Source organism: Myotis brandtii, unplaced genomic scaffold, assembly GCF_000412655.1.
Source record: "Myotis brandtii unplaced genomic scaffold, ASM41265v1 scaffold44, whole genome shotgun sequence".
In the NCBI taxonomy this organism is placed as follows: domain Eukaryota; kingdom Metazoa; phylum Chordata; class Mammalia; order Chiroptera; family Vespertilionidae; genus Myotis; species Myotis brandtii.
This window is the reverse complement of record NW_005366833.1, coordinates 3599313-3620301: the sequence shown is the minus strand read 5'-3', so window position 1 is coordinate 3620301 and position 20989 is coordinate 3599313. Positions and strand designations below refer to the sequence as shown.

The following is a 20989-nucleotide window of genomic DNA, read 5'->3' as shown; positions in this document are numbered from 1 at the left end:
GGGCCAGCAAATCCGGCCGCCTGGGGGCCTCATCTCGGGGGAATGGGGCTGAATTCCCTGGATTCCCCCGAGCCAGGACCCTGCGGGAGCGGGGGAGAGAAGGGGAGGGTTGAGAGCCACCGGGCTGGTGGTGTCTGAGATCTGTCTGCCTCTGCCAGACACCGGAGCCTGCAGTTTCTCTTCGCTTGTGGAATTTCAGACAGCGCTAGAAACAGGTCCGGCTGCATATTTGGAATGACGTGTTGTCCATGTGGAGTTAAAAGGGAAGGAGAGAGAGGGATGGAAAGACGGGGTCCTGCTAGCCTGAGCACAGATTTCCAGGCGCGGGTGCCCTGCATCAACTCACCCTTCTTTGGTTAGAAAATGCTGGGCGCTGTGTACCCCTTAAAGTGCTTTCCCTGCGTGGTTTAGAATTGAAAGGTAGGGCCTGAGTTCCTCCAGCTGGGACAGTCTGATACTGTTTTAAATCGGGGCACAAAGGACACACAACGTTGTACTCCTCTGCTTGGCTGTCTTCTTGGTGTGCTTTCCTTTCCAGCATTTCAGAGGAAAGAGGGCGAGCAGGGGCAGGAGGTTTGCTCAGAGCATTCCCATATCGGGTAGAAATGTTCAGCAGTGGTGGGGTGGGGAAGGGCAGGCTGGCAGCCCAAACTGCTGGGAGTACTGGGCCCTCCACAGGCCTCCGGCGGGATTTGTATTCCCATGGCTTGTGTGTTTTCACTCACTGCGTTTGGGTCCTTCCCATAGCTCCGAAAATGCAGCGCTTCTCATTACGACTCTAGGAAGATCCAACAATTTAAACAAACAAAAATGGCCTTGCTTTTCAGCTTGAAATGCATAGCTCAGGCCAGCAGCAAGCTCTGTGCCTTGAAAAGCTCTTGTGTTTCGTTTGCTAAATGTCTGGTTTAGGCAGAAGTAGCATTTACCAAATGCCACATGATCCAGGGTTTGGACGGAGGCTTGCCCTTATTTCCATCCTCCTTTGCATCTGTTTGCATACACCACCGCCACAAAACAGGGTGTTCTTGGGACAGTGGATGTTTTGTCCAACAGAAGTCCAAGTTGGAGAAACTGTTTCCTCTGGCTGGCACGGGGTTTGCTTTTGTGTTTAAACGGGAACACACAAGGTAGAGAGAGGTGAAGTCTGTGCTCTGGGTCCTTGCACCTCTTCTGCTGGAGTTCATCACTCGGCTCTCTCAGCGGGGAAGGCGGCAAGGCCAGTTGTGATCTTTGCAGGTGATGAGGCACTGGGACCCCGGGGCCACCGTTCAGTAAGGCGGCATGATCTGCACTGGGAGGTCAGTTATGCTAAGTGTGGTGTGTTTTTTTTGCCTTTTGTGCCTCAGAGTGTACTTTATGAACCAGGAGTGTTAGTGACTGCTATCCTACTTCAAGGGACTGTATACAACAAAACAAATTATCTACTTGAAAATGCTTTTAAAAGTCTTTTCATGATTCTTTTAAAAAATAACAATATTTAGTAAGGACTTGCTATGTTCTTGGCTCTTTAAAATCATTATCTCATTACATTCTTTTTAACAGCTTTATGAGTTAAATGCTGGTATTTTCATCTTTTTGCTGGGGGGGGGAGGGGGGGGGGGGGGGAGGGGAAACTGAAGTTCCCAACGGTTTATTAGCTCACCCAGCTGTAAAGTTATAGATCCAGGATTCGAACATAGGTCTGTCAACTCTTAACCATTTGTATACCATAAGCGTCTATAGACATAAGCGGCGGACCTTTTTTACTTAAATTCAAAATACCGTGGCAGTTAACTGGTTAAATAATACCAGCTTGCCACACTGCAACACACACACACACACACACACACACACACACACACGTTAGCTTTTGCATTATGTGTATCCCATAGCATTAAAAGATTGTCTTCTCTTTCTCCCACAGGAAAAGCAGATGATGTTCTAAATGGGGACCATGACAAGGAACAGAGAGATCCTTATTTTGTGGAGACTCCCTATGGTTATCAACTAGATTTAGATTTCCTCAAATACGTGGATGACATACAGAAAGGAAACACCATCAAGAAACTGAACATCCAGAAGAGGCGGAAGCCGTCTGTGCCATGCCCAGAAAGCAGGCCCCCACCTGGCCAGCAGGGTGTGTGGACTTCCACCGAATCTCTGTCATCTTCCAATAGCGATGACAACAGGCAGTGCCCTAGCTTCCTCCTAGCCAGAAGCCAAGTTACATCGACTCCTGTCGCAAGGCTACCCACCCCTCTGGACATCTCACCCACTTTCCTTACCATCCCAGAAAGTCGACAGCTGCCACCACCCTCACCACAACTCCCGAAGCACAACCTTCATGTCACCAAGACACTGATGGAGACCCGGAGAAGGCTGGAGCAGGAGAGAGTCACCATGCAGGCAATGCCGGGTGACTTCCGAAGGCCCAGGCTGGCCAGTTTTGGAGGCATGGGCTCCACAGGCTCTCTCTCCTCCTTCATGGGTTCTGGAAACCACATTCCTGTCATGCACCAGCTTCAGAATGGTTACCAAGGCAACGGGGATTATAGTGGCTATGCCCCAGCTGCAGCCACCACCTCTTCCATGGGGAGTTCTATCCGCCACAGCCCCCTGAGCTCAGGGATCTCCACTCCTGTGACCAACGTGAGCCCCGTGCACCTGCAGCACATCCGGGAGCAGATGGCCATTGCCCTGAAGCGCCTGAAGGAGCTTGAGGAACAGGTACGAACAATCCCTGTGCTCCAGGTAAAGATCTCTGTGTTGCAAGAGGAGAAAAGGCAGTTGGCCTCAAAGCTGAAAAACCAAAGAGCTGCATCCCAGAACGACATCAGTGGTGTGAGGAAGCGGTCCTATAGTGCTGGGAATGCGTCCCAGCTGGAACGGCTCTCCAAGGGCCCGAGAAGTGGCGGGGAATTATACATTGACTATGAAGAGGAAGAGATAGAGAGTGTAGAGCAGAGCACACAGAGGATAAGAGAGTTCCGGCAGCTCACAGCAGACATGCAGGCCCTGGAGCAGAAGATCCAGAGCAGTAGCTATGAGGCCCCCTCGGAGCTCAGGGAGAACGGGGAGTGTCGGCCTCGAGAGCATCGGTCCGTGGCTGCGGGTGCCGACGAGAACATGCATGACATTGTTGTGTACCACAGAGGCTCCAGGTCCTGGAAGGATGCTGCTGTGGGGACAGTCACGGAGACGAGGGATTCTGGGGTCAGTGTGACAGAGGCCATGCTTGGCGTGACTACCGAAGCTGACAAAGAAATTGAGCTGCAACAGCAGACCATAGAAGCCTTAAAGGAAAAGATCTACCGCCTGGAAGTACAGCTCAAAGAAACCACCCATGACCGAGAGATGACTAAGCTCAAGCAAGAGCTGCAGGCTGCTGGATCGAGGAAAAAAATCGATAAAGCCATGATGGCCCAGCCGCTTGTCTTCAGCAAGATGGTGGAGGCCGTCGTGCCGACGAGAGACCAGATGGTTGGCCGTCACGTGAATGTCGTTGACTCGTGTGTTGGGACCTCTGTGCAAACAAGTAGCGTAGGCGTCTCCTGCCGGCCCCACTGTGAGAATAAAGTCACGGGGCCGGAGCTGCCCATGAATTGGTGGATTGTTAAAGAAAGGGTGGAAATGCGTGACCAGTGCACTGGAAGGGCTGTGGAAACGTGCGATAAGAGCGTGGGTGTGGAAATCAGCGTCTGTGAAACAGGCAGCAACACGGAAGAATCTGTAAACGACTTGACGCTGCTCAAGACCAACCTGAATCTCAAAGAAGTGCGATCGATCGGCTGTGGAGACTGTTCCATCGATGTGATTGTCTGCCCGCCGAAGGAGTGCACCTCCCGGAGCGTGAGCACGGAGCCCGCGGGCCAGGCGGAAGCTGCTGTCATGGCAGTGCCTCACACCACCAGCCAGCACACCAGCACGGCTTTGGAGCAACTGAACCAGTCCACCAACACCGAGACGGCCACCCTCGTCGAGTCCTGCACCAACACTTCCCTCAGCACTTTGGACAAGCAGACCAGCACCGGGACTGTGGAAACGAGGACCGTGGCTGTAGGAGAAGGCCGTGTCAGGGACATTAACCCCTCCACCAAGACTCGGTCCATCGGAGTTGGCACGGTGCTCTCTGGCAGTTCTGGGCTTGACCGGCCATCAGCTGTGAAGACCAAAGAGTCCGGCGTGGGCCAGATAAATGTTAATGACAACTACCTGGTTGGTCTCAAAATGAGGACCATCGCATGTGGGCCTCCCCAGTTGACTGTGGGGCTGATGGCCAGCAGGAGGAGCGTAGGTGTTGGGGATGAGCCTGTAGGAGAGTTCTTGGAGGGCCCGCAGCCTCAGGCTCCTTCCGGAATGATGACCGGCTTGGATCACTACATTGAGCGCGTCCAGAAGCTGCTGGCGGAACAGCAGACGCTGCTGGCTGAGAACTATAGTGAACTGGCAGAAGCTTTTGGGGAACCTCACTCGCAGATTGGCTCTCTCAACTCGCAGCTCATCAGCACCCTGTCATCCATCAATTCTGTCATGAAGTCTGCAAGCACCGAAGAGCTGAGGAACCCCGACTTCCCCAAAATGAGTCTGGGTAAAGTCGCAGGTAGGTAGCACTCTGCAGGACTTGGGGATGAGGAAGGGTGGGGACTATACTTCTAGAACCATTCTAAAATGCTAGAACCCTGGAGAAAGCTTTAGAGTGGTAATTCGGTAGAATGATGGAAAACCGTGGCTAAATCTGCTGTTTCTCATTGTCTGGTAGCTTCTTTGGCCTCTGCCTGAGGACTAAGGCTAGAAGAAGAAAAGCAAACTAATGCTGGCTGGCCTAGGGGCTGTCTCCTGGGACTGCTGGTTTGATATGATGTCTTCCAATTATTTATTTACTTGCTCATTTAATTTAGGCAGGCTTAAAAAAGGTCCTTTCATGTTTGTAACCCCAATTATCAGTATATTATTATTACTGTTTTTACCAGTATATTATTGATAAAAAAAAATACTGGTAGAAAATATTAAAACTTTTTATGAGGGGAGGGAGACTCCATTAATTCATATTAATCCAGCAAATAATGATTGAGTTCCTGCTCTGTTTCAAGCATAGGTGTCAGCTCCTGTCCTGACATTCCAGTTGGGGGCACAGGCACTAAACAATAGGCCTAACCCATGTCAGGTGGTGATATGTGCTATGAAGAAAAGAACTCCAGTTACAGGAATAGTGAGTGGTGGTGGTCTGAGTGGGGACTGTTTGAGGTGGGGTGGCCCAGGAAGGCCTCTCTGATAAGCCAGAACTCTGAGAGAAGGGAGCCCTAGCCCACTGTTTGTTTTGATCGGTGGTTACATTTTTGTCTTCTTCATCCTTGCCCTTATTCATTGGGATTCCTGCTCACCTCCTGATTTTTTTTTAATTGAAGTTAATAATTGAGAAATTATCCTGGAAGATTTTGTGGCATAATACTTCCCTGGACGCCTCACTAAAATGACTTCCCTTGTTATTAGTGTTGTGTGTCTCTAAGAATGCATACTATCCGCCCAGGACGGGGCTTCATTCCTGGCTGTCCTGGTCTCACGAACCAGCCTGACCTGGGGAAGCAAAGTCAGCCTTCTTTACAGGGCCTTGTAAAGTGGGGACTGGAAGGGCTCCCATCCTAGAAGGTTGTCACTGTGTTGGTCACTGGCATGTGGTGAGCACAGGGTCACTGTTGTTGTCATTGGTGGTTGTGCTAGCAGCATGTTGAATGTGGTTTCCTTTGTTGATGTGCTAAACCGTAGTGTGAGGTTTGGGAGGCCACTGCAAACATATTCTCAACTCTGACCAAAGGCTACATGCAAAACGAATGTAAATGCTTCATGTGATTTGTGTGATGTAGATTAAATTTAAGTTTATTTTGATTGATTGATTGATTTTAGAGAGAGAGGAAAAGGGAGAAAGAGAAACATTGATTGTTGTTCCACTTATTTATTCATTCATTGATTGATTCTTGTATGTGCCCTGACCGGGGATCCAACCTGCAACCTTGGCATATAGGGATGACACTTTAACCAACTGAGTTACCTGGTCAGGCCCTAATATGCATTAAATTTAATTGTAACGTGAAAATATCCAATGTTTTAGACTTAACCATAAGTAAGCCATTAACAAGAATTTCAAAGTCTTTCTGTTTCTCTCTATACGCAGTGCTTCTCAACCTTCTGGCCCTTTAAATACAGTTCCTCATGTTGTGACCCAACCATAAAATTATTTTCATTGCTACTTCATAACTGTAATGTTGCTACTGTTATGGATCGTAATGTAAATATCTGATATGCAGGATGGTCTTAGGCGACCCCTGTGAAAGGGTCGTTCGACCACCAAAGGGGTTGCAACCCACATGTTCAGAACCGCTGCTTTATAGCCTAAAAGTAGTAGTGGCTGAAATGGACTGAAATATCTTTTATATCTCCCTAGGTTTCCACTTTCAATACTGAATTAATATTAGCTTTTAGTAACCATGCTGTGGAACAGACAGCTTATTGTAGGAGAAAAAATGGACATGACCATGACAGCTGATGTGTGTGTTTTTGCCTTTTAGAATCAAAGGAGTCTAATAAATGTTCAGGGGAGTCATTGTAGAGTAAACAGGATTAAAATGATATGTGGACTGAAGCAGGAGTCTTCAGTAACTAATAATATGTCTGTTTCCACGTCTTTTTTAAAAATCATGATGTCAGATGTTGAAGTCAAAATAAAACCCTTAAATACCCCCAGACACAGATGGTACAGTAGATCATCCATTATAAAGGCGTTTTCCTGCCAGCCTTCCTCCCTCTTCCCCAAACTGGGACTTCTATTTCACATTCTTGCCAAAAATATTCGGCTGAACCATTAGAGTAATCTGCCCGACACCCCGAACAGCAAGAGGGGGGATAAAGTTGTGTCTGGCTGTGTGACAGTGTGTTTGGGTCTATTTCCAGTCACACCGATGCTCCACACTTCTCTGCTTAGATCTGACCCTGCACAGGATTAATCAGCTAAAATGCACAAGCGCCACAGCATTGGTGAACAAACAGTATAAATATATTTAATAATACTTATTGGGTCATAGTGGCAGCTCCCTCGCAGAACACACAAGAACAGCTTCAAAGTATTTCTGTAATCCACATCACGTTTGTATTTTAGACGTTTTGCTTTTAAACTTCCAATGAAGAAGGAATTCGGTTAGGAACTCAACCCAGGGTGTTAAATATTTGTTATCTGGTATTTGTTATATGAACTGAAAATGAAAGCAGCTTGATCTGTGGTCTAGAGAGAGTGTCAGTACCTGCAAGCTGTGAAGATTAAAGGTGTGTCAAAATGCACTGCGGCTGACTGTGCACACCATATAATAGAGAGTGTTGCTCACACACAACGTTTCATGCCTTTCTCTACCAAAAGGCATAATGGAGTATAGGAAGGTATTCATTTCAGACTTTGTCTTCCAAATGAAATGATAGGGTATTTGGGTTTGACATCTACCAAAAAGATCATATAAATGATTATGTATGTTATGTCAACATAATACTTGAGTTCGAAGGAGCTATTGAGTTTGGGCTCCAAAGCCAGACATTCTGGGGTCAAATTCTTTCTCTGCCACTAGGACAACTTGTCTTCATTCCCTCACAGGGTTGAAATGAAGATTTAATGAGTTAATAAGAGTAAAGCATTTGGAACAGCCCGCAGCACAGAGTATATAAATGCTCAATAAATGCTGGCTGTCGTTGCTGTTACTATTTTTAGTACTTCCAGAAATGGAAATGTGGACATAGAACAAATTGCCAAACAGAAATTGTGCAAATGATCTTTTGTTTTTAATCCAAATTTTCATCTTCATAATTCTGACTGGCCATTGCCTTCGTCCCCCAATTATATTATGCCTCCCCAACTAACAATTTTATCAAAATAAAAAAATATATATAGATAAAAATGGGAAAATACAAAGTAGGAAGAATAAATTTTCAGTTCAGCCTCATTCAGAATCTGTGTGAAAGCCCAAAACGAAGCCAAAATTAAATTAAGTATATTAGTGTCCAGTCTAGGAAATTCTCTTAAACTTGCCTAGGGTTGAAGATTTGAGGGTATAACTTGTTGGTATGCAAAAGAGCATTATTTTTAGCAGCATTATTATGCCTAAACTATCATTTTCTTAAAATTATAACAAGTATGTGCTCATAACAAATAGCGGTTCAGAAGGCCATAAATAAAGAATGACAGCCTCTCTCTCACGCCCCCAGGGGGTAACCTCGTGTGTGCTTGGTGTACACAAGTGTGTATGTGAGTGGGGCTATATTTTGGAGACATACTTTTTTAAACAAAAGTTGGATCATACATATTCTATGCATTTGTCACGTAAAAGATCACAAACATTTTTCATGAATTTGGTGCTGACCAAAGATGTTCTATAAAACATCTTTTTATAGACATGTTTTATAAAACATGTTTTTCATTCCTAGCAATTGAACTTCCATGTATTATTTCTATAGGTAGATAAGTAGGTTGTAATTAAGAACTTAAGAAGAAATAAGTTTCTGTTATCAAAGAAACCTTAGGAAAAGAAGGTTTATGCTTCCTGTAAATCAATTGGATTGTTTTGGTTTGAGGAGTGGGTTAATATTTCTTTTCATTTTTTTTCTTTCTCTCTGGAAGAGGAAACAGGAGAGAAAATTCTAGACAAATGACGTGCAGTTATAAATACTCTAAATATATTATAGCTGTCTCTGAGGAAACACAAACAAAACTATCTATAATGGTGGAACTGAACTGCCTGCCACATGAGTTATAGAAAATTCATCTCTCATACTCAGACAAAAGAACTGCGTTTTAAATCAGCTTCCACATTTGCCCTGTTCATTATCTCAAGTTTGTTAAAAAGTTTATGAACTTGAAGTCATTCCCATAATTGTGAAAGCAGTTTTGTAGACAGAGAGATGTGAGCCAAAGCAAAAGCAGGGAAATAAATTGTTACAAAATTCCATTTCTAGTTAGTTTTCTCCTAGTTCAAATAATTACCAGTTACTTGTCCTGGTACCTATTTTTTTAATAATAATTGTCTTTTAATTAGTGCTACAATAGCATCAGAATAAGCCAAACAAAATATTGTTGGCACCCTGCAGTATATGTATACTGGCATGAGGTAGTTAGCTAACTTCTGGTACCGGCTGTACAGGAACTTGGAGAATCACTGTAGAAAGGGAGAGACTGGGCTTCCATGTCCTTCTGTGTCATGAGAAGGATGCATTAGATTTTTCATGCAGGGGGCTCTTTCAGCAGAATTTTTATGCGAAACTAGCTCTTCACCAGACTGCCCATCAGACTCAGCTGGGGAACTTTTCCAAAATTCATGCGTTTCCTGCTGTCATCCACCACCACCATCACCAACCCTATAGGCACACCCCAGGCCCTATTTCAGGGAAATATTGTTGAAATAAACAGCCTTAGAGTGAGGCTTCTTAACCTGGGGTCCATAGCTTCATGAACATTTTTGTGTTTGGAATTTTTATGAAGAAAGTGCATAATTTTCATCAGAGTGTCAAAGGGGATAGTGACCCTCAGAAGGATTGAAATTTTAGATCGGTTTCAGACCTTGGGGAAAAGTACTCCAGTCCTGAGAAAAATCTTTTACAGAGTTTAAAATCTGTTCACTCTGTTGGTGAGCCCTTTAGTTGACACTCATTTCAAAATCTTCCTCTTTAAATACATACATACATATATATATATTTCAGAGAGGAAGGGAGAGAGGGAGAGATGGAAAGATGAGAGAGAATCATTGATGGGCTGCCTCCTGCACGCCCCTTACTGAGGAGGGAGCCTGCAACCCCGGGCCTGAGTGGGAATCAAACCGTGACCTCCTGGTTTCTAAACTGATGTTTTATCGTGTTCAGTGGGTACTAGTGAAATGCACGTGCAGCCTGGGGAAAAGATGCAGGTTTACTTTGACGCCTATACTGTGAATGAATCCTAAAATGTGCAGTTCATTTCTGGCCGAAGCACAGAGATTAGTGGTTTGTGAGAACAAAATGGCTTTGAATCCCTGACGTCCATTCATAAATGACAAAGGGGATTGTTGAGTGAGGATGATGGCTACCGCTGTTTATTCTTCTTCTAAACAGCAAATCACTCATATCTCAATAAAGATGTCCCAAGTCTGCTCTGTACCCTTCTCCTTTGGGGTCAATTGATAATTATGCAGTCAGCGTCGACTATATGCAGAGTGTGGCACTGCAACAAAGAGAGCAAGTGGTCCCATACCTTGAAGGACTTGGGAAGCCAAGACATATAGCAGAAATATGAATGATTACCTCTGGTGGTATATGTTAGCCCCTAAATAGTGTGCACGTACACAGTGCTGGAATTGTTCAGCTGGCATCCAGCTCTCTGCGGCAAGGGAGGGGATGAGCTTAGGGAGCAGAGGAGGACCTTAGCTGTATCTGAGGAACAGAGAGCACATCTGCTCAACCCAACTTCAGTTACTGCAGCTTGTCAGTGTGGGTTTTCTGGGTTGCCTTGGGATGGTGTGTAATTAGATGTGGGTGGGGTTGTGGTGAGGAAGAATCTGATTCTTAATCTACTCCAACGTTTTAATTTCTGAGTACCCACTTTTAGATACATTCATAACAGCTGTCTGGCATTTTCTCAAGAAAATATTAAAGTGGCCCTAGAAATTATTAAACTGCAGCTCTGGCCACGTAAGTTTTTCATCTCCAGTTCAAGTTGACTATGTTGGTGACCACCTGCAGTGGCATTCAGGCAGTGCTTGAGAGGTGATCCTGGAAACAGAAAGGGATTGTCCCTTCTCCACCAAAGCTACATACATTCCCCCGCCCCCGCCAAAAAAAAAAGTCATAAAAGGTACCCAAAATAGGTGATCCTTCATAAATAATCTCTGTCTATTCCCCAAACCCACATGTGGGCTGACAAGGGTGAATTCATGTTCAAGCTCTTTTCTTCTTGGAAAAACTAGAAGTACTATTTCAAATTCCTTTGAATTCTTATACTTTGTGAAAATACCTAAATCATTGAGTGGCCTCTGTAATGATTCAGAAATTTCAGTCCTACCTCTTCTTGACAAGTAAGCTAAATGTTCTTTAAAAATCATATCACAGTGTCTAGCTCAAAATTGGCACCGTAACATGGTTAATTTTCCTTAGCTGTGTTTTCAGAAAGCACTCAACATTGGAAATAAAAATATGAGTTAGCATGCCAGAAGAGCTGGAATGTGTGAACAGAGCAACTTTTAAAATCTATTTTAGTAAATTTTAAAAAATCAACATATCTAGAAACAAAACACTGCTCTTTACTAACATTAATACCCATTCTGGGTGAATAAACATCTCAGAGGAAACTGGAGAAGGTGATCTCTTTAAAACTCCTCCAGTTCTATTTTTCATTGAATTATTTTTCTTCCAAATAAGTTTGCTTTTAACATTTCTAAAAAAAGTAAAAAAAAAAATGTTTTCAGGTTACTTATTTTTCATTATAGTTTGCCTGAGCTAGAATAACTATCCATACATTCATCACTAAGTACACTTGAGAATACAAATTAATGTTTCAAAGTGGTTCTTATTTTCAAGAAGAAAATCACATTTTCTATCACTTGCTCTCTTAGTCATTACAGCTGGTCAAGTTATAAAATGAGGCTAGTGCTTTATTGGCCTTTGTGGCAATTTTGAGTTCATGACCAAAGTTGCCCACTCCCCAGCTCACTTACTTCCCGGGTGAAAACCATTGCCACTTGGTGGGAGTTTGGAGCATCTAGGCCAGAATTCTGAGGGTGCTTCGTGTTACTTCTGTTGTTTTGCCCGTATTGTTTGGTAGTATTTACTGCTTGTCATGGGTTCCTACCATTAGGGGTCCAGGCCTGTTAATAACTAAATTACCAGTAATTCCTAAGAATTCACATGATCCAAGTTGATGGATTGAAACCAGATGGAAGTCTAAACTCTTGTTTTTAGAAGCCGAGTTTTGTTTTTATACTGGCTAATTTAATCCAGTGCTTCTCAGTCCTGGGTGCTCATTAGAATCACTTGGGGAGCTGTTAAAAACAAACTAACTAATATTTAGGCCCACCTGCAGATAGTTCATTACATCTGTATTTTTAAAGGTGCCACCTCCAACTCAGGTGATTTTGAAAGGCAGCTGAGGTTGAGGCCATTGAATTTTCTTGGCCGCTTTATTTCTGGCTTTCTTGGCTGCACTTTCCCTGTGTTTCACTTAAACACATCAGTCTTCTGTCACAGTCTCATGCTAGTGCACGTGTGATCTTATGTGTGCCCTATAACTACAATGGGTCTTATGAGTCCAGACCGCTGTTTGTGGGCCATTTAAGATTTTCAGTACCATCTGAGAAACATTTTCTGTCAATAAGGTTATAAATTCCCTCTGATTTCAGTGAATGGGAATTGGTTTAATATTTAATGTTGTTCTTTGCCTTTGCTAGTCAGCCTATACAGAATCCTCGTGACTTTCAGTTGAATTACATAGGCACTTACCAAAGGCTTTCTATTGTCCGGTGCTATTTTAAGCACTGAAGAGCACACCAGATATGAACATGGCACAAAGAGACTCAAGCTTACATTCTCAAGGAGGAGACTCACATGAAACAAAGAAAACAGAGGGCAGGATATATTTTGGTCAGCACAAGGAGGGGAGAAGAAAAGAGGTGTCAGTGGAATCGTGTCATAAGGGCAGGATATATTTTGGTCAGCACAAGGAGGGGAGAAAAGAGGTGTCAGTGGAATCGTGTCATAGGAAAAAACTATAGAGGAGAGAAAATTGAGGCCAAGTCTTGATTAGAGTGTGGGTAGAATTTAACTGGCAAAGGCAGCCGAAATTGCAGGCCTGTAGAACAATCTAGTAGAGAAGGTCACTGAAGTGGGAGTAATTAAGTCACTAGACCACTCTGAATGAGTAGGCGGTAGTAGCTGGGCAGGAAAAAAATCCCACAGGCAAGAAGAATCTATCCACACTCATCAAGAAGTATCCTCCAGTGCCTGCTTGAGCAGTTGGGCCTTGATTGGAAAAGGCTTAAAAAGCCCTAGTTTACAAAGGTAAGCTGTGTGAAGAGAAGCGTTGCCTTGGCTAGGGAGATTATCTGGAAGGAAGGGGAGTTGTGGTTTTACTGGGTGGTTAGAAGTGTTCTGTGTCTTAATTTGGGGGGTGGTTACACAGGCATTTACCAAAACTCACCAACTCTACACTTAAAGTTTTTTCATTCTATTGTATATAAATTATACTTCAATTTTAAAACATTTTTAAAAGCTGTATTTAAAAAGAAAGAGAACCTATGGATTAAAAGGCTTAAAAACCATAGCAGCCAATGGATGTATAGGACTGGGATTCTGATTTAAACACTATTAAAATTTATAAGAGACCGTTGGACAGATTTGAATACTGACCAGATAATGTGGTAATTTTAAGAAATTATCCAGTTTTTTTAGGTTTGATAGTTTTAGCATTATAATTATTTTGAGAGTTCTTTGTTTTAGGAATATATACTAAAATATTTATGGATACAAGTGATAGGATCTCTAGCTCTTGCTTCAGAATAATTCTGAGTGGGTGGAGGAAGTAAAGATGAGACCAGATAGCTCTGATCATTGTTGAAGCTGGTGATGTGAACACAGGGATTTCTTTCTTTTTTTTTTAAATAATTTTTTATTTTTCAATTGCAGTTGATGTACAATATTATATTAGTTTTAGATGTACAAACCAGTGATTAGACATTTATTATGTATCTTATGAAGTGATCACCCTCAATAAATCTAGTTCCCATCTAACACCATACATAGTTATTACAGTATTATTAACTATATTCCCCACACTGTACTTTACATCCCCATAACTATGCTGTAACTCCCAGTTTGTACTTCTTAATCCCTTCACTTTTTCACCTAGCCCCACCCAACACCTCTCCCATCTGGGAAATGACAATATGTTCTCCATATCTACCCTATGAGCCTGTTTCTGTTCTGCTTATATACTTTGTTTAGATTCCATATATAAGTGAAATCATAAGGCATTTGTCTTTCTTTGTCTGCACAGTACAATGCCCTCTAGGTTTATTCATGTTGTTGCAAATGGCAAGATTTTTTTTTTTTTATGGCTGAGTCCTATTTCATTGAATATATGCACAACTTCTTTATCCATTCATCTTTTGATGGAAACTTAGGCTGCTTCCCTATCATGGCTATTGTAAATAATGCTTCAGAGAACATATAGATGTCTTTTCGATTTAGTGTTTGGGGATTCTTTGGCTAAATACCCAGCAGTGGACTTGCTGGGTCCTTTGTTGTCTCTTGTTATAGCCTTTGTTTTAAAGTATGTTTTGTCTGGTATAAGTATTGCTACCTCAGCTTTCGTTTGTTTGTATCCATTTTCATGAAATATCTTGTTCCATCCTTTCAATTTCAGTTTTATGCGTCTTGTCTTTCGTTTTGAAGTGGGTCTTTTGTAGGCAGCATATGTAAGGATCTTGTTTTGTTATCCATTCAGCCACCATATATCTTTTGATTGGAGCATTTAATCCATTTGCATTTAAAGTAATTGTTGATAGGTTTTTATTGTCATTTTATTATTCATATTTTTATCCTTTTTTCTTTCTTCCTCTTATAGAAGACCCTTTAATATTTCATGTAATATTAGTTTGGTAGTGGTGAACTCCTTTACCTTTTTCTTGTCTGAGCAGCTCTTTATCTGTCCTTTGATTCTAAATGATAGCCTTGCTGGGTAGAGTAATTTTGGTTTTAGGTCCTTGCTTTTCATCACTTTAAATATTTCGTGCTAATCCCCTCTGGCCTGTAAAGTTGCTGTTGAGGAATCAGCTAACAGTCTTATGGGAGCTGTCTTGTAAGTAACTAACTGCTTTTCTCTTGCTGCTTTTAAGACTCTCTTTGTCTTAATCTTTGGCATTCTAATTATGATGTGACCTGGTGTGGGCCTCTTTGGGTTTAGCTTGTTTTGAACCCTCTGTGCTTCCTGGACTTACATGTCTGTTTCCTTCACCAGGTTAGGGAAATTTTCCATCTTTTTTTTTTAAGAGGTTTTCAATTCCTTACTCTCTCTCTCTTCTCCTCCTGGCACCCCCATGATGTGAATGTTTGAAGTTGTCCCCAGAGGCTCCTTACATTGTTCCCTTTTGGGGGGGGGGGTGTTTGTTTTTAATATTTTTATTGATTTTTAAAGAGAGGGGAAGGGAGAGGGAGAGAGAAAGAGAAACATCGATGTGAGAGCAGAACATCGATCTGCTGCCTCCTGCATGCTCTCTCCCAGGGACCAAGCCAGCATCCTGGACATGTGCCCTGACTGGGAATTGAACCAGCAACATTTTGGTATACGGGACAATGACTAACCAACTGAGCCACACTGGCCAGGGCCTCTTTTTGGAGGGGATTCTTTTTTCTTTTTGCTGCTCTGATTGGGGTTTTCCGATTCTTTGGCTTCCAAATTGCTGATTTGATCCTCTCTTTCATCTACTCTACTGTTGATTTCAGCTTAGTGTATCCTTCATTTCTGACTGATTCTTTTTTATGTTTTCGATCTCCATTATTATGTTAACTCTTTGTTGAGGTTCTCACTAAGTTCATCTATTCTTCCTCTAAGTTCATTGAGCATCCTTATAACCAGTGTTTTGAACTCTGCATCTGATAGATTGCTTCTCTCCATTTTATGTATTTCTTTTCTGGAGTTTTTCCCCTCTTCTTTCATTTGGGACATGTTTCTTTGTCTCTCATTATGGCTGTCTTGCTGTGTTTGTTTCTATGTATTAGATAGAGCTGCTATGTCTTCCAATCTTGGTAAAGTGGCCTATGGGCTCTGTAGGTATCCTGTATGCCCAATGGTGTAGCCTTCTTGGTCACCCAAGGTAGGTATTCCATTTGTGCCCCCCAGCCCCCCATCCCATGTGGGCTGTATGCATGCTCCTGTTGTAGTTGAGCCTTGATTGCTGCTGGCATGCCACAGAGAAGGGCTCACTTCAGCAGAGCTCTGGTTCCCAATGAGTCCTCCCGTTTGGAGTCTGCCCCTTGAATGTGTCGCTCATGGAGGTGGTTGGGTGGTACTTCAACATGGTCTGAAGCTGTCCACCAGGTGTGCTGGCTCTGGTCTCCCAAGAGGTGCAGGCCAAGGTCAGCCACTTCCTGTGCCCTGCCTGGAGCCCCCTGGCATGAGCTACAAAGCGATCTGCAGATGGCTGCTACATGGTGCTGGGCTTGGAGGTACCCAGGTAAGGCCAAACTATGAGCTGAGGCTGGCTGCCAGCATGCCAGGTCTGGGCTATTTAGCAAGAGTTTTGGGGCACTCCAAAGCCAAATGCTGCATATTTGGGGTTTGTGAACCTTTGAGAGATTTTAAGAAAGTCTGTAGCATATGAACCGAGACAGGCCATTTGTATGGAAAAGCCACTGGAATTGGCTTGGTGGGCCCGCAAGTTGGGTGGGGCATGGTCTCACCAGGACAGGGGTAGCAGTGTTAGGTAGGTTAATAGAGACTCAGACATGGTGCCCTCCTGCCAGCTCTGTAGGGGGAGGGCTCAGCAAAGGAACAGTGGCTTCTGCCAGGAGTTCTGTCTGGGAGAAAGCTGCCCTTCCAACCCTTCCCCCAGACAGTTCAGTTTCTCCCTAGATGTTTCTGGCACCTTTCCAGCTGCTGCCCCAGTGCTGCATGAACACAGGAATTTCTTATACCATCTACTTTTATGTTTAAGATTTCAATAATAATAATAATGATAAATGTATTTGCATGTTAAAAATCATTGTTCTTGATTATGAAAATGCTTATTGAAGGTGTTTCTCTAGGAAGAGTGTTCTGGCCCTGAGGATTTACTATGGAGACTTTAGAGGTTACTGTAGTAATTTCAAAGTAATGATGAATGTACTTGGAGGAGGAATGAAGATAAATGATGATAAATCCCCTGTTTTGTTTATTTGCTTAAAATAAGTCAAAGGCATTTTAGACATCTTATATTTGCTGCTGGGAGACACATCAGGTTATGGGGCATTAAATAATATTTGGAGAGCTGCATTCAGTATTGTATGTGTGTGCTGAGGAGGGAGGTGGGTTTGTAAAGGAATTACCAGGAGGTACCTTCAGAGCTAGAGGAGGGAACATTGTGTTGTTGATTAGTGGACAAAGTGCTGTTCACAGAATTACAAAATGTGACTTCAAGTCACTGAACCTCCCTGGCCTTCAGAATTCATAATCTCTCACACTGAACATTTTTCCTCCCTCTACCCTTTTTTTTAATTACAGTATTGTTTTAAAATAGTAGTTTCCAAAGTGGGGCGTCTGCATCAAAATCTCTTGTGAATGTGTCAGTGTGTGTGTGTGAGGGGGGCGGGGGGTGGTCAGAAATGCCCAAATCTATAGAATGATTTTCTGGCAGCAAGTGCCTGGGAATCAGCATTTAACAAATAACCCCAGATGAACCTATGAACAATGGAGTTTGACAAGAACAGATTTATAGGCTATCATGGTTCTTTTTCTTCTGATTGCCTCGAAATGCAATCAGTACTTAAATTTCTTCTAAGAATCTACGGTAAGGGATTTCAAAGCTTTTCTTTTCAAGAATGTTGTGATCAAATTCTTATCATGTGACGTTATTGTGCATAGATTTCAATTTTGTGGTTGTACTAGTAGCTTATGTTTGTAATGCATAATTTAGAAAATAGAGACACAAAGAAGAAAAGATTATAAAAACCCATCATTCTTTAGCCTTACAAAAACAGTATTAAATAGGTTTGTTGCATATCCTTCCAGACTTTTTCTAATATGTATTCATATAAATATAATTATTTACCAAAATAGCCTATTTTATTAAATTTTTATTAGTTTTATTCTCATGTAATCTTAATCTTTATAGCCTATTTTTAAAACTCATTAACACATTATGCTCATCTTTCTATGTTAATAAATGTCCACCTACATCAACATTTTGAATGGCTGCATGACATTTCTTTGTATAAATGTACCAGACTTATTGCATCTGTTTCTTTCTGGCACTCTGTGATATTCACCTCTTTTTATTGTTTTCCCCATGGAAATAGGGACTATCCTTCTATATTTTTTTGTACATCTTCAGTATAAAGTTTCTAGAAATGAAATTGCTTAGTCATTTGATAAAAGTGCACAGTGAATCCATGTTCACTGTAGGAAAAATAATGACACAGGGAAAAGTTAAAATCATCATAGCTTTCAGATAATTTTTCTGTTTTTGTGTGAAAATATATTAACATGTTTTAATAGGATTATACCACACAGAGAATTTTAATATCTGCTTTTCTCATTTAACCATATATTGTAAATATCTTCCCATGTTAGCCATATTGAAAATTCTGTGATGAACCTATATACATTAATTGCATAATACTTCATCCAATTTTTCTGCTTCAGTCAGAAAAAAATATTAAGTACCTAACATACACAAAAGCAATCTGGTAGATGTGGTGAGAGAAAAAAAATTGATTAGAATTATTTGGTGTCCTTAAAATATTTACAGACTAGAGGGGATTCTAACGCGGTCACACAAATCACCCAGTACCTTGTGTTATAGATCCTGTAAGAGGGTATGAAGGATGGGCTATGAGAGTTCAGAGAAAGACAAGTTATTTTTCTTTAGGCAAGTGAGGGAAGGCTCAGAAGAGGACATGATGGGGGAGGCGGGGCTTGACCATGTGGAGGTGGGGAAGAGGAGCATGCCAGGTGGAAGAAGAGCATATCGGAAGTAGTTCCATCTACTGGGATGCAGTCCCCATCCCAGAAAGAACCACAGGCACAGAGGGAAGTACACGTGGAGAGGTACCTTGGTGCCAGGTTGCAGATGATCTAGAATATCTGGCTCTGTGTTTCCTGAGTGATGGGGAACTTTTTAGGTTTCGTTTTAGATGAGGTAAGGATGGGATTTGAGCTGAGCGGGAGTGTTGCTCTCAGCGGCATGCGGGAGGGGGGGGGAAAGGAGGAAGATGGACTGTCAGGATGCTACGCTGGTGGCCCAGCTTAAGGCTAGGTGTAGCAGCCTGAGCAGAGAGAATGACAAGCTTCGGATACGCTAATAAAGGAAAAGATTTAGAGTCAAGAAGGCCTTGGGGTTTTGCGTGTGGGTGGCTTGGATATAGTTCCACTTATGCAAAAAGAAATTGCGGGGTGTGGGAGGGGGCAGGGGGTGGAGCACTTAAGAAAATGATGAGTTGCAAGAATCTTTTTATTTTTCGACCATTTAGCCCATTTTGTTTGGTTCCAGAATTACACACTTCTCCACCCTTCTCCTTCCTGACAGGAAGTAATTTGGAATACACCTGTAGGTGTGGAGGCCTACAGTCAGGAGGACCGTTAAATACGCAGACATCCCGACATGGACGGGAGGTGGGGTTCACAGAAGGAGAGCCCGTCTGCAGCCAGGACACCTTCCCCGCTCAGGAAAGCACGCTGTCTGCAGTGAACCTGACAGATGACCAAATAGCTGCTGGCCTCTACGGTAACCTTCCTCCCGCCCAGTCCTTCCCAGCGTCAGCCTTCCAGGCCGGCGGCGCCCACGTTCCAACCTGATGTCCCTGTGCCTTATAAACTCACCTGGAGGCAGACCTAGCAGAGCTTTAGGATTACTCAAGAAAGAGCTCTGTGGTCCCTTTAAGAAAACTCACCTGATATTATGAAGTAGAAAATATTTTAAACAGCGTTTCACTCTTTCACAGTCTGGAAGGCATATATTTTCCCCAGGTTATTTCAGCTGAAGAAAAGTTATAATAATAACCCTTATTTTAGTGCCTCAGTGGTTTTTGAAGATCAAATGAGACACGACATCACTTTATAAACAGTGAAGTCTGATACACACGCTAGTTGTCGCTGCTTTTGTTATGTCTGGAAGTACTAATGGTTTTTCTTTTCCATAAAGAACATTATTAAATGGAACTTTGAATTTTTTTTTTTTTGCATGCACACAGTTTTCCAATGAGTTGTGCAGGTTTCTCATATATACATGCCAAGATCTGTATTTACATGAATGAGGGGGGGGGGAACTAAATGTACGTGAAGAAAGATTACCTGTTTACTGAACTTGTATGGGTATGAGTTACGTAAATTTTTATCGCCTTGATTTATGTTTTCACAGTATGTGCAAGTAATGAAAGTACGCTGAAGTCCATCATGAAGAAGAAAGATGGCAACAGAGATTCGAATGGAGCGAAAAAGAATCTCCAGTTTGTTGGCATTAATGGAGGGTAAGGAAAGATGGTGGTGCCGGCATTTACACGTGGTCTTTCTGTCTCCTTTGCCTCCTGCCTACTCGAGTTATATTCAAAGGCTCCCAGCCTGGGATGCTGCCGCGTCTTGGTGATGGAAGACTCCCTCCTAAGAAAGGGGCCCTCGGGCTTCTCTCCTCTCCCCCTCTTGCTATCTTTTAAGGATATGTCACTCTTGAAAGGATACCTGATGAAGCTGAGCCATCTTCTCACCTTTGACCTGAAAAAAAAGAATAGTCTTCAAACAAAAGCAGCAGGTTTCCTGCACTGTTGGACACCTTGTACTTACCCGTATCTGAACTCAGACACAAACAGAAAGAGACTGAGGGCGTCACTCCGTGGCCAGCGACAGTCGCCCACTCCTTCAAAAGGGGTTGTTTTTGCTTGGCGCTCCGTGTTTGCAGACAAAATTGTAGGGCCTTGCCCCTGAAGAGCAAACCAGTCCTGCCGTCAGTTCTTTGCTTTCTCAATAGAATGTTTACTACTTGTTTGTTCCTTCTCTTCTAATTGGCACAAGTAAATAGCTAAGCCTGTTTGTCTTCCGACCATTAAATCAAATCAATCTATATTGAAAGGATAGAAAAAATGAACAACTGCAGACCTAGTTCTTATATGATAAAGTTTCCTGTGTTTTATACTAAGCAAGAGGTGCTCTCTATCTATAATAATGAAAGTGTAATATGCTAATGAGACAGGACTTCCGAACGGCCTTCCAGACAAAGCCAGGGCTGCGAGGGCCGAAGCCCCTTGCACGAATTTCGTGCATCAGGCCTCT

The 20989-nt window shown here is 42.8% G+C and overlaps 1 protein-coding gene across 7 annotated transcripts in view; it reads left to right on the top strand.

Annotated features, from left to right (window-relative positions):
- Positions 1–20989, top strand: part of KANK1 (KN motif and ankyrin repeat domains 1) — a 183969-nt gene that overhangs the window by 149547 nt on the left and 13433 nt on the right. For all 7 annotated transcript variants that reach the window (XM_005874462.2, XM_014546310.1, XM_014546311.1 and 4 more), the window contains 3 exons: positions 1904–4579; positions 19254–19451; positions 20085–20193. In XM_005874462.2, coding sequence (XP_005874524.1) covers positions 1904–4579; positions 19254–19451; positions 20085–20193 — 2983 coding nt within the window. The remainder of the gene's footprint in view (positions 1–1903; positions 4580–19253; positions 19452–20084; positions 20194–20989) is intronic.